This window comes from Arachis hypogaea, chromosome 9 (genome assembly GCF_003086295.3).
Source record: "Arachis hypogaea cultivar Tifrunner chromosome 9, arahy.Tifrunner.gnm2.J5K5, whole genome shotgun sequence".
Classification (NCBI taxonomy): domain Eukaryota; kingdom Viridiplantae; phylum Streptophyta; class Magnoliopsida; order Fabales; family Fabaceae; genus Arachis; species Arachis hypogaea.
This window is the reverse complement of record NC_092044.1, coordinates 13,332,688-13,346,457: the sequence shown is the minus strand read 5'-3', so window position 1 is coordinate 13,346,457 and position 13,770 is coordinate 13,332,688. Positions and strand designations below refer to the sequence as shown.

General features: G+C 33.1%; 1 protein-coding gene across 1 annotated transcript; it reads right to left on the bottom strand.

Annotated features, from left to right (window-relative positions):
• Positions 1 to 7,026: 7,026 nt before the first annotated feature.
• Positions 7,027 to 12,883, bottom strand: LOC112710445 (uncharacterized). Its single transcript, XM_025762655.2, has 9 exons — positions 12,446 to 12,883; positions 12,158 to 12,335; positions 11,334 to 11,657; positions 10,989 to 11,199; positions 10,346 to 10,483; positions 10,116 to 10,240; positions 9,219 to 9,423; positions 8,381 to 8,634; positions 7,027 to 7,339 (listed from the first exon to the last, which is right to left on the bottom strand). Exons 2-9 carry the CDS (start codon positions 12,262 to 12,264, stop codon positions 7,171 to 7,173), a joined length of 1,533 nt encoding a protein of 510 aa, XP_025618440.1. The 5' UTR covers positions 12,265 to 12,335; positions 12,446 to 12,883; the 3' UTR covers positions 7,027 to 7,170.
• Between the last annotated feature and the right edge of the window lie 887 nt (positions 12,884 to 13,770).

The window sequence follows — 13,770 nt, the reverse complement described above, 5'->3', positions numbered from 1 at the left end:
CATATTTAAAATACAAATTAAATCAAACTAAAATTTAAAATTTAAAATTTAAATCTTAAATTTTTGTTTGAAATTTAATATATTTAATATATTAATATATTATACTTTAAATACACATCTAAAATTTAAATTATTTAAAATTTAAATTTTAAAATTTTAAAATAAACTTTAAATTATTTAATTATTAACTAAACTCATTCAAAATAAATGCAGAGAAATCACAAAATCCCACATCCAAAACCCATAGGCTCACAAGTCACACCGGCAATTCAGCGGCGCACTCTAAAGACACAAAATTCATCCCCTATCGCTATTCGTCTACACCACAGTCCTCCTCGGCCTTCATCGTCGACGCCCCACATCCAAAATCCAGAGGCTCACAACGGTGCACTTAGAAAACCAGAGAAGCCATTCATTGCCGCAGTTCGTCCGCGCCACCGTCCTCCTCGGCCCTCATCATCGATGCCCCACATCCAAAACCCAGAGGCTCACAACGGCAACTCAGCGGCACACATTAAAAACCCAGAGAAGTCATCTCCTGCCGCCGTTCGTCCGCGCCACCCTTCCTCCACCATGGCGCTCATCTACAACACCGCATTCCTCTCCTTCCAAGCTCATCTTTGTCACCGTCATTTGTCCACATCAACCACGCCGATGACTTACCTGAGGTTTGGATTATTCTGACACCACTAATTTTTGTATTATTCTATATAAAGTTTTGATTTTTTTTTTTTGAAAATGAAATTCGAATAAAACGGCGTGAGGAGATTTTCATATATATTGTAATGTGAAATTATTTTTTCATGTGTAATTTCTGTATTTTAGAAGTGTTTACATTTTTTAATCGATATTTTTGTGTTGGTTAGCTTGCAGTAATTGCTATTTGTGGGTAAGTTCATGCTTGCTGCTTTACATTACATCAATGTAACTATTAATGGGCAATTGGGTCAGAAATTATGTCGAAATTCAAATTAATAAGTGGATATATTTAAAGAGTGTAACAAAATTGAACATATTTGAGCATAATTATAGTGGACATATTTATGAATATGCCTATATCAAACTAATAGCTGAATGGCTTATGAACAGGATTTCAAAATCCTAAATACATGAATTAATTTGAACGTAATTTATTATCTTTTGCTAAAAGAAATAGTGTAGAGGAATCTACCGGTATAACCTAAAAGTTTGAAGATTAGTTTTTACCATCCTCATCCAAAGTTCATTTAATGTTTAATGAGATTGTTAGTGTGATTAGTTTTTCCTTTTATGACTAGTTTTGTTTTGTTTCTAGTTTGTGTGTACTTAATATTTTACTCGGTCAGACTTATAAATAAATTATTTATTATTCAAGCTCTATGTTCTATATGCAATCTTTGTGTTGGAAATGTATTTGTTTTGATTGGTAATTTTTTGTTGTGAATTTTTTTCTAAAAATTTCAATCTTTAATTTAGCCAAAGAACGATTAATCAACTTATCATTGATTATTTTTTGATTTAGGATGTGTAATTTTATAAATTTATATTTATAATCTTATCATAAATATATGAGTTTCAAACGTGTTAATAAAATAATTAGCGTAGGCTTAAAATTTATATCGTAGGCTTGAACGATTATTAGATTTAAACACTTATATTCTTATTTGTGTGTTTAAGTATTACAGCATTACATGAAAACTTTCTTTTCTTCCACAATAATAAATCATTTTCTTAATTTTAGATTTTTTACTTTTTAGAATGGATTAACTCTGATGGGTGCAAGAAAATTATGATTAAGTTCTATTTTATAGTGTGTTAATGACTGAAAGGTGTTATTTTTGTTAAATAGCTTTCATAGTCAATTAACTTGCTGGGTGGGTTGCATAAGCTGGTTACACTGCAAATAAAAGAAATATATCTATTTGTTAGGATGAGAATAAAGATAAGAATTTGTATAAGTAATTAGCTTGAATTATTATGATTCAGGATGTGTTTATGTTGTTACCTCAATTCTACAAGTATTTTCAGTGAAGACTTTATGTTTAATCTTATGATATAAACAATGTGCAGTGTAGAATCATAATGCCAATTAAAAAACGTACTTCATCTGGTCTAAATACAGGAAAATCAGCAGTTAACAAGACTTCCGATGACAGATTTGATGAATCTAATATTAACAATGTCAAAAAGAAAGTTGGAAGGCCAGAGGATCCTAAAAAGGTAGTTTGTTTTTCACTTTAGAAATTTTCGAGTATAGCAAGTGAGGTACACAGTTTAACATATACTAATTAATAGCTCAATTTTTTAGAAAACACTTGATACCCGCTGGTCTCTAATTGCCATTGCGGATGTGATGGAGCATCTAAAAGATAAATATCCGATCAAAATACCAAGAAGTTGAGAAAATGGGTTTTGGATGCCTAAGGCACGTCCCTAAGTGGTCGATGAACCAAGATTTTTTGGATGCCTAAGGCACGTCCCTAAGTGGTCGATGAACCAAGATTTAATTGTCGTCCTGGCACAATCATATAATAAGATCGAATGCATTTGGAAATTGAGACCGGAGACATACCGGTGAATGCACGAGTGATGAGTCAAGCAATGAGACTTCCTGCAAAGGATAATACGTAAAATATATATTTAATGTAAAGTGCATATATGTTCTCTTCTACGGTACCTAGTAAGTCTATTGCTAGTTAATATTTTTTGGATGTAGTAATACTTCTCTCAACCCTGTGGTTTCCGTTTTTACTGGTGATAGCTTCCCGAAATTAGATTCGAAAAAGTATCGTCACCTAATAGAGACCTTTGAAGGCAGAACCCAAAAAGAGGTTAAGACCCATGTTATTAGATGCTCGGTTACAACAGAAGTAGAAAAGGAGGAGTTCCGACGCTACTTCATAATGTTTGTCACGAAGGACTTTCTGTTTACTTCAAGTAATAAGTATATTACCACTTCATTCATCCCGGACGTGATGGATGTGCGTAATCCAATGAGATTTTTTGGGGTAGACACATCTATGACTGTGTTAAGGAGGGTTTAAGGAAATATAAGAAAGATGAGATAAGGACTATTGATGGATGCATGTTTGCTCTCTTGGTAAGTTGAGCCATATCACTTGTTATACCAAGAGAGCAAACATGCATCCATCAATAGTCCTTATCTCATCTTACTTATATTTCCTTAAGTCCTCCTTAACATAGTCATAGATGTGTCTACCCCAAAAAAATCTCATTGGATTACGCATATCCATCACGTCTAAGATGAATAAAGTGGTAATATACTTATTACTAGAAGCAAACAGAAAGTCCTTCATGACAAACATTATGAAGTAGTGCCAGAACTCCTCCTTTTCTACTTCTGTTGTAACTGAACATCTAATAACATAGGTTTTAACCTCTTGTTGGGTTCTGCCTTCAAAGATCTCTATTAGGTGATGATGCTTCTTCTGATCTAATTTCGAGAAACTATCACCTGTAAAACGAAAACCACATGGTTGAGAGAAGTATTACTACATCGAAAAAACACTAATTAGCAATAGACTTACTAGGCACCATAGAAGAGAACATATATGCACTTTACATTAAATATATATTTTACGTATTACCTTTGTAGGGAGTCCCAATGCTTGACTTATCACTCGTGCATTCACCGGTATGTCTCCGGTCTCAACTTCCAAATGTATTCGATCCTTGTTATATGACCGTGCCAAGACGACAATCAAATCTTGATTCATCAACCACTTAGGGATGTGCCTCAAGCATCTAAAATTCATTTTCTCAACTTCTTAGTATTTGATTGGATATTTATCTTTTAGATGCTCCATCATATCCTCAATGGTAGTTGGAGAGCAGCGGGTATCAAATGTTTTCTAAAAAATTGAGTCACTAGTTAGTATATGTGAAACTGTGTACCTCACTTGCTATACTTGAAAATTTTTAAAGTGAGAAACAAACTACCTTTTTAGGACCCTCTGATTTTTTCGACCTTCCAACTTTTTTTTGACATTGTTAACATTAGATTCATCAAGTTTGCCATGGGAAGTCTTACTAGCTGCTGATTTTCCTTTCTTTGGACCAGCTGAAGTACGTTTTTTAACCGGCATTATAATTCTACACTGCACATTGTTCATATCACAAAATTAAACATAAAGTTTTCACCAAAAACACTTGTAAAATTGAGGTAACAACATAAACACATCCTGAATCATAATAATCCATGCTAATTACTTGTACAAATTCTTATTTTTATTCTCATCCTAACAAATAGATATATTTCTTTTATTTGCAGTGTAACCAACTCAGGCAATCCACCCAGCAAGCTAATTAACTATAAAAGCTATTTAACAAAAATAACACTTTTCGATCATTAACACACTATAAAATATAACTTAATCATAATTTTCTTGCACCCGTCAGAGTTAATTCATTCTAAAAAGTAAAAAACCCTAAATTAAGAAAATTATTTATTATTGGGGGTAGAAAAGAAAACTTTCATGTAATGCGTAACACTAAAACACACAAATAAGAATATAAGTGCTTAAGTCTAATAATCGTTCAAGCCTACGATATGAATTTTAAGCCTACACTAATTACTTCAACAACACATTTGAAACTCATATATCTATGATAAGATTATAAATCTAAATTTATAAAATTACACATCCTAAATCAATAAATAATCGATGATAGGTTGATTAATCGCTCTTTCGCTAAATTAAAGATTGAATTTAGGAAAAAATCCACAACAAAAAAGTTACCAATCAAAACAAATACATTCCCAATACAAAGATTGCATATAGAACATAGAGCTTGAATAATAAATAATTTATTTATAAGTTTGACCGAGCAGAAAATCAAGTACACACAGACCAGGAACAAAACAAAACTAGTCATAAAAAAGAAAACTAATCACAGTAACAATCTCATTAAACATTAAATGAACTATAGATGAGGATGGTGAAAATTAATCTTCAAACTTTTAGGTTATACCGGTAGGTTCCTTTGCACTATTTCTTTTAGGAAGATAATAAATCACGTTTAAACTAATTTATGTATTTAGGAATTTTAAAATTCTGTTCATAAGCCACTCAGCTATTAGTTTGATACAGGCATATTCATAAATATGTCCACTATAACTATGCTCAAATATGTTCAATTTTGTTACACCCTTTAAACATGTCAACTTATTAATTTGAACTTTGACATAATTTTTTACCCAATTGCCCCGTAATAGTTACATTGATGTAATGTAAAGCAGCAAGCATAAGCTTATCCACAAATAGCAATTACTGCAAGCTAACCAACACAAAAATATCGATTAAAAAATGTAAACACTTCCAAAATACAGAAATTGCACATAAAAAAATAATTTTACATTACAATATATATGAAAATCTCCTCACACCATTTTATTCGAATTTCATTTTAAAAAAAAAATCAAAAGTTTAGACAGAATAATACAAAAATTAGTGGTGTCAAAATAATCCAAACCTCAGGTAAGTCGTCGGCATGGTTGATGTGGACAAACGGCGGCGACGAAGATGAGCTTGGAAGGAGAGGAATGCGGCGTTGTGGATGAGTGCCATGGTGGAGAAAGGGTGGCGCGGATGAACGGCGGCTGACTTCTCTGGGTTTTCAATGTGCACCGCTGAGTTGCCGTTGTGAGCCTCTGGATTTTGGATGTGGGGCGTCGATGATGAGGGTCGAGGAGGACGGTGGCACGAACAAACTGCGGCAATGAATGGCTTCTCTTAGTTTTCTAAGTGCACCATTATGAGCCTCTAGGTTTTGGATGTAGGGCGTAGACGATGCAGGTCGAGGAGAATTGTGGTGCAGACATGGCAGCACGGGATGAATTCTCTGTGTCTTCAGAGTGTGCCGCTGAATTGTCGTTGTGAGCCTCTGAGTTTTGGATGTGGGGTTTTGTGACTTCTCTGCTTTTATTTTAAATGGATTTAGTTAATAATTAAATGATTTATAGTTTATTTTAAATTTTAGATGTATGTTTAAATTATAATATATTAATATATTAAATATATTAAATTTGAAACAAAAATTTAAGATTTAAATTTTAAATTTCAATTTGATTTAATTTGTATTTTAAATATGAATTTAATTTTTAAAAGACATTAAATCTATTTACAATTTTTAGATATTTTGTTTTATTTTTTAAAATTATTGTAATAAAAAATTAAATATTGTACTATTTTTAAAAAATAGCTAATTGTATTTTTTTTTAATACGAATTAATTTTTCTTGTTGAAATTTGTTACCGCATACTAAACAGATCACTTTTAAGGGAGTAAAATTTACACTTTATTTTTTTAATATTAAATTGACAATAGTGTTTTTTTTTATTTTTTGGACTGTAAACTATTAGAATGTTAATTTTAAATGCGGCACCGATTAATTTTAGATACAGATTTCTGTTTTGAACAAATTAAAAAAATTGAGTTCAGAGTTCAAACCCTATTTGTACCACAATTTTAAAAAACACCAACAATTACAATCTTTAAGTATATCATTCATCTCACTTTCATGGAGGAAAAAAATTAGCCTAAAATTTAAGCTCCCGAATAAAACATACAAAACAAGGTTAGAATTTAAGGGAAAACTCGTATGAAACACGAAATTAATATTCATGTATTAGAGTACAACCTAATCCATTTATTTCAATTTATCTACGATAATTAAATAAACATTAGTTACAAATTTGAACCTTAATGAAGAGAATTCTGTCTACTTATAGTGGGAATTTCGTCTAACAGAAGTCCAAATAGAGAGAGTGTCATACTACAAACCAAGGAGATTTAGGTATTTTGATTTTATTTTTCAAGACCATAGAGAAATTGAAAATGGCATAAATACGATTCAATTGGACAGATCATATGAAAGAGTGCTTAGGCTTTATATGCAAAATTTTACTGTTTTAGGGCTGCACGAAGTAAGGATCCCGATGCTGGCCATGGTATACCAGTATATGTATTAACGGCCATTAAAAAAAGCTTTCAGATGTATAAAACATATAAACTAGGGAAGCCTCACTTGAACAAGAAAGAAAGACGCAAATTTTCAATTTACCAGTACCTATACAAAAATTTATCGCTAATCCCATCGTGTATGAAAGCCAAATATAATGATTAAAAGAAATATACCGAACCACACAAAACTGCACCTGTTTGTAATCTCTCATTTCCATCTGAGGGACTGCCTAATGCCTGTATAAATAAGTCCTAGAGACCTCCCTATCAAAGTAACCAAAAAGAATGAGATTGCAGAACTCATTTTGTCAATAACTGCTCTAATCAGAGGCATTGATATGTCAGATAACTCCAGGAACAAGCTGAAATAATATCGCCTACAATGCATTACAACAAAAACAAGTAAATATCTGCTGTCAAGCAATGCCACTTTTACAACAAAAAAGTATCCAATAAACATTCAATACATAAATGTTTATAAATATATTTTAAAAACATGTGCACAAACCTGTTTATCACAAATACAATGCCATTTCAAAACAAAATACATACTGTTGTTCTCAAATTACACAAACTTTTCAAGATGTAAAATTACAAATATTGTTCAAATTGTGTTCAAAATACACAAAAACTGTTGGAAATTTGTTGGATGTTTTCGTGTTGTATGCAAAGTATTTCTGATATGGTCAAAAATCGATTTATTTTTTAATGGTCACATCACTAACTAGTATTTGAAAGAGAGTTGAAATTCACATTGGCAGATTTTCCAATTTCTTAATTCCAAAGATTCATTATTTCATTCACCAAAGCATGAGTTCTGTTTAAGGATGACAGAGATGCCCTCTTCAGCCCCTAAACATAACTAGAAGTCTAGAATTCTCAATGTAAACACAAACATATTATACATCCAGAAGGGAGAGTATGTTACGAGTATAAAACCATAGGAGAATCACAACTCAGAAGATAGCTAATAAGCTATTGTGGTGAGAGCGCACAAGGCCTTACCATAAGGTACCTTCCCCAAGTGGGCTCGTTACATTGTAAAAATTTACTTAATAGAATTTCACGTCTTGTTTAAGAAAAATATAATAAACGAAATAAAGATTTGACAGCCTAAGCTTAATCTTTATCTATATTCAGACTAAAAGTTCATTTTCAGTCCCTGATGCATACAATGTATTCCCACAATCAATTTCCTTTGTATTCCCACAATCAATTTCCTTTGTATGTTATAAAAAATTGAAAGGAATAAAGGCAGAGTGACAACTAAGCCTTGTCCTAATAGAAGAGATCAGCTACAGCCTAAATGGATCAATGTCTGATAGAAAAGGATAGGAAGAAAACCATTTTCAAAGAGTTCAAATAGAAAGAGAGAAAAAGAATTTGATAAGCCTAAATAGAGTAACAAGAAAGTATACCATCCTGCCAAGGCTCTTAATTCCTTAGTCCGCTTTACTGGCATTGAAAAATGATTTATCACCAAGCACTGTAATTCAGGGGACACAGTTTTTGAATTTAGCTGGCTAAGCCTCCTCCACCAACTTTGTGTTTCAGTCTGACTAATATTTGGCAGATCAATGCGCTGACTCCCAAGTGTGCACAAATCAAATCGATCCTCATACATTGACACAACCGTATCCATGTTATGGTACAACCATTGGTTCAAAGCCACCTGATATCAGGTGTATCAAAGTTTCCATCAAATTTCATGGGCAGTAGAGAAAAAAAATGTAAAAATACTGAAAAACAGGTATATCTTGGGAACCAATGAACTTTAATTATTGTTCCTTTTACAAGTTTCCTCAGATAGCAGGACAATCCCCAACTCCCCAAACTCTTGAAGGACCAGATACAAAGCTGAAGCCCACTCTGGCGCTGAATTGCAAATGAAAGCTATGGGCTTATGGCAAATAATAATTTTCTGATTATTTTAGCAATGTTTAAGGCTCCGAATTAATAAATAAATAGCAAAGAATGAAAGAACAGCGCGCATAAGAGGACAATTCATAGTAGAAAGGTGTGAGCAAAAGGAAAGGGAAACATGGAGAAGTGATGATAACAAAAAACGTGGGTAAGAATCCTAGTTGAGGTACCCTACCATTTAGTGGATAGTAGTATGCTGCTCGGTCAGGTACTCAGGTAGACGGAGTAAATAAAATATTAAAATTAAAAAATTAAAGTAAATAAAAGAAATTATAAATGTAAATGTTTTCAAATTGTAACAAGCATCGGACCAGCATAGATGTAACCATGTACCTCGTTACGTAATTTTTGGAGTTCTCTGGTGGACAAAGCACATAATGACATGTCCAAGCTATTGGTTTTACTCGATACATCACTATCAACAGAAATAAACTCCAGATATACACTTGCAACCCCATCTGCTATAGCTATCACTAAATCTTCCAATATAGAAATGCCATGCAAACCAAATATACAGGAATCATAGCAACAATCCTCCCTAATAAGATATGGATGATCGATTAGATTCCTTAAAGATTATCTCAAAAAAAAAAAAAAAACATAATTTCAAAACTTGTTGGAATCGAAAGAAAAAACTACAGCACAAATGCATAATCATAGCCTCAAGACAGGAAAATGATATTTGTACATCTAAATGGGTATTTCACTTTTAATAACTTGATGTCACAACACTCATCATCATCATTAAAGCAAGACATGTCTTCCTTTGTATACTAGGCCAGATCTGGATTTAGAAATCATGCAATGGCTGCTAATGCATTAGAAATTTCACTGAGACATCAGGCATTCTTTTACTCTTTTTCCAACTTGAAACATTTTTAAGTGAAAATAGAATCCAGAAGAAAAAAAAATCTCTTCTCTGATTATGTTTCCTTTGGAAATTAAACAACACAAACCATTAACCAAGTGACAACATCAACAGAAACCTGGATGACAACAATATATGTTTTTCACATACAAAAACAAAGCTAAAGATTTTATGCCCATTGGCAGCAGACCTCAACTAGAATTCATGTTATCTATAGCATTGACTATATACATGATAGAAGACATACTGATACAATCCAAAGACTGCATGAATGAAAGTGTAAGGAAAAAAGCACATTGAGTAATAGAAATGATTATAATTTAAAAATATTATATAGGTAAAAAAAAAATGATAGGGTTTACCTAAGTGAACCAAAACTAAGATACTGCAGTAACTCCAAATATAGATCTATCTTTCCGGACCTTGTAATGCTCTGTACAATAGAATTATCTTGTTTTACCTTTTCATGTATCACAGAAGAAAGCTCCTAACAAGAAAGGCAAAGAAGTAGAATCAGTAATTCAGTAACTATTCAAACATATTGGCAGTAAGGTCATGACTAAAGTCACTAAAATTTGCTTTCCTGATATACCTTGTCAAAATTACCCTTTAATAGGGAATATTCATCTTCCAGCCAACTGTCGCAGATAGAATGACAGGATCTTTGTATAAATTCAGAAAAGAAATTATCCTCCATGGCAACAGATCTAGTGCTCGAAATATTCTTAACCTGGAAAATAAATTTAAGACCATTCAAAACAATATTAAAAGGTTGCAAAAGTAACTGGCGTCCATAATCACATTGGTATGCATCATTGAATCAAGAAATAAATTATATAGAGAAAACTTAGCAACATAATGGGGTAGGGAATCAAACTTGGAAACTGATTTTTTTTTTCCTGACATAGTTTTCCCAAGCCCATAAGAGAAAATATTTTAAGTTTCTAATGACATCTATATAATAAAAAAAAACTATTAATTAGACTTTCACAAAAAAAAGCCATTGCTTGACTTCTCTTTCATATGAATGTTCAAAGAAAATACATCTCCAAATTAGACTTTTCACAACACATCAGCAATGAAAAACTATCATATTGATGATATCTGAAATATATTTAAACGCAAAACATGTTTCAAGTGTTTATTCAAATAGAACAACTGCTCATCCCAAGCATGTCAAAACTCCAGTACAGATGTGACAACATAACATATGAGAAAATAAAGACACTGCCTACCTCTTCCTCAACTTTCTGAAAGGCACCCCAAAGCAACCTTAACTTTGGAGCCCCAGAGATAGCTTTTAAACTCAAGCTTTGTTTAGTAGAATGAAGGATGATATCTCCTGAATAAGTTTTTTGCTCTAGAGCATTTAGAGAATTCAACAGCTTTCCTCTCACCGCATTGAATGTATACTTTGACTCAAGTTTGTAATTTTCTTTCACTACACTGCAAAAATACATAGGTACCAATTAAATTTTAAAAAAACTATAATTTTCTCTCCGAAATCCTAAGAAATTTTCTTTACATGAAAAATGATGAAAATAATTAAACCCTGATATCTTTGACACGCTTACCCTTACCTACCATAGTTGTCAGAGCTTCCAGAAAGCACTTTTTTATCAGAAGTGACCTTCTCATAACTAGTAGAAGGTTTCCCAAAATTAACTATTCCTGCCGTATACGTGAGAAATATGCTGGCCAACAACAGCACTTGATCAACAACGGGCACCAAATTAGAGACTGCTACACCATCCAAATCAACCAAAGCCCCCAAGCCTATGCACTTGAAGGAGGTCACCTGAAGACGACTACTAATTTTACAATGTGTGGTGACAGATGCATTTGGCTCAAACATTTTCCAAGCAGCAAAGCGAACTAACTGACATTGATTTCTGGAAGAGTTTCTGGTAAAAAAAAGTTGGAATTTTAGACTAGCAACTTCATAACAGGCAACGAAGCAACAAAGATCACCCAATTTATCTCGTAGCAAAGCACAAAGATTCTATTTCCTAGCTCCCGCGTATAAACAAAGCATTTAAGTTATACAGGGTGAACTAGGAGAAATGGAGAACTATTAATGCTGATTGTAATTTTAGAAACTTAATCAAGAGAGAAAAAAGAAAAATGCATGTAAGGAACTAAAGTTTCAGTTTACATAATGCATCCACACTGACTATGCAAAATTACCCAGGACTCTCATATTGTACGACAATTAAAGGTTCGGTTTTCAAAATTATATTTTTAATGAAATACCTATTATTGGCTAGAATGAGTAGAATATAAAAAATTAAAAAGGGTTCAATATGCCATATTTACAGTTCTTACTATTTTATAAATAGTAAATATTCAATATATGTTGAATTACTGATACTTTCAAAAATAACGTAAATAAGAGGCACGAAACCTGTTAACAGTCTTGAAACTAGGCTGATTTGAGTAGGCTCTTGCTCTAACAGCTCCTCTCTGCAAATGTGGCATACTAGAGAACGGGGAAGCCACACATGCCGCCATTGATCAAACCTCTTGCTTCAAAGTCAACACATTGTGTGCTTTTCACATACGTATTTGGCCGACTGCAAAACCTACAAAAACAAACATTAGCAACAAATTATCAATCACAAAATTCTGAAATTTTGAAACCCTAACAGAAATTTAAAAAATAAAATAAAAAACCCTAGCAGAGATATCATACCTTGAATATCGTGAGTGATAAAGAGAGGGATGGAGGAACAGTGGAGATCCTCGGCGGCGGAGGTGGCGGCGGATGGGGTCCTCGTGAGTGGTTGCGGTGGCGGCAATGTGGTAGTGAGGGATGGAAGAGTGGGAAAACAGAGAGCGAGATGGATAGAGTGTCGGATCTGGGAATAAACGGAAGAAATGGGTCGGGGTTTATGGATAAAAGAAATGCAATGTGTTTGGGTATGTGGTTGCCTTTGGATAATGAACTCTAGTGTGCGGCGGGTGGGAACAAAACGAAACGAAACGAAACGAAAAATGTAACGAACTTTGTTATTACCCTTCCTATTTAGTTTGTCTTTGTTCCCATTATGGTTTATGGAGTCAAATCTAATACTGATTCCTGGGAAAGCAGGTGTCTTTTCGTGGAGTTTGTATTTAAGAATAGTTAGGTGATAGGTGATGCCACAAGATTTACTAGTTAAAAGTTATTAGATAATAATTTAATGAGTTAAGTATTTTTTTATTTTTAAAATTTTAATTTAAAATTAAAATTGATTTTAATTTTTTTTTATTAAAATCATCTTTAACATTATAAAATATTATAAAATTATTTTTTTATTCATAAATAATATTTTTCAGATGATTTTATTATTAAAAAAAATTTCCTTCTCTATTAACTTCTAACTCCCTTTATCATTATCACCAATTTTTTCTTCCTTTCTCTCAAAATTTTACTCTTTCTCGTCAAATTACCTTTACTTCAAGTTGAGAAGAAAAAGAAAATTCCAAAGAAGCTTTACGTTGGGATGGGTGAGAGAGAAAGTAAAATTGGAGTGAGAAGCATTGTGATTGGAGAAGGAGTATTTGATGGAAAGGCCTTCGAATTCATTCTCATCCAGAAATCTAAGGTGGTAAGCAGCAATTTCGAGAGATCGAACGGTGCGAGTTTGGGTTGGGGATCGATGGAGGTAGAAGGAGTGAAGTCAGTTGTGAGAAGCTGGAAAAATAGAGAGTGGAGAGTGGTGGAATCAATAGAAGCATTTTCGAGTTTGTCGTCTTCAGGTTCGAATCCCTCAACATGGCGGCGTTGTGACGTGTTCTGAAAAGGAAAAGGCGGTGCTTGTACTGGCTGCTAGATTTCGACGGACAGCGACGGTGGATGGCAGTTGGAAGGAAGAGGAAGAAGAAAAGAAGGGGGGGAAGAAAGATGGTAGAACCAGCACACTGAGGGCAGCGGCAGCCAGAGGTTGATGACAGTAGGTTCTCGCACTGTCATTTCCTTCCTCTTCTTTTCGTTCTTCTTTTTTTTTTTTGAAAAACATAAACATTATTTTCTTC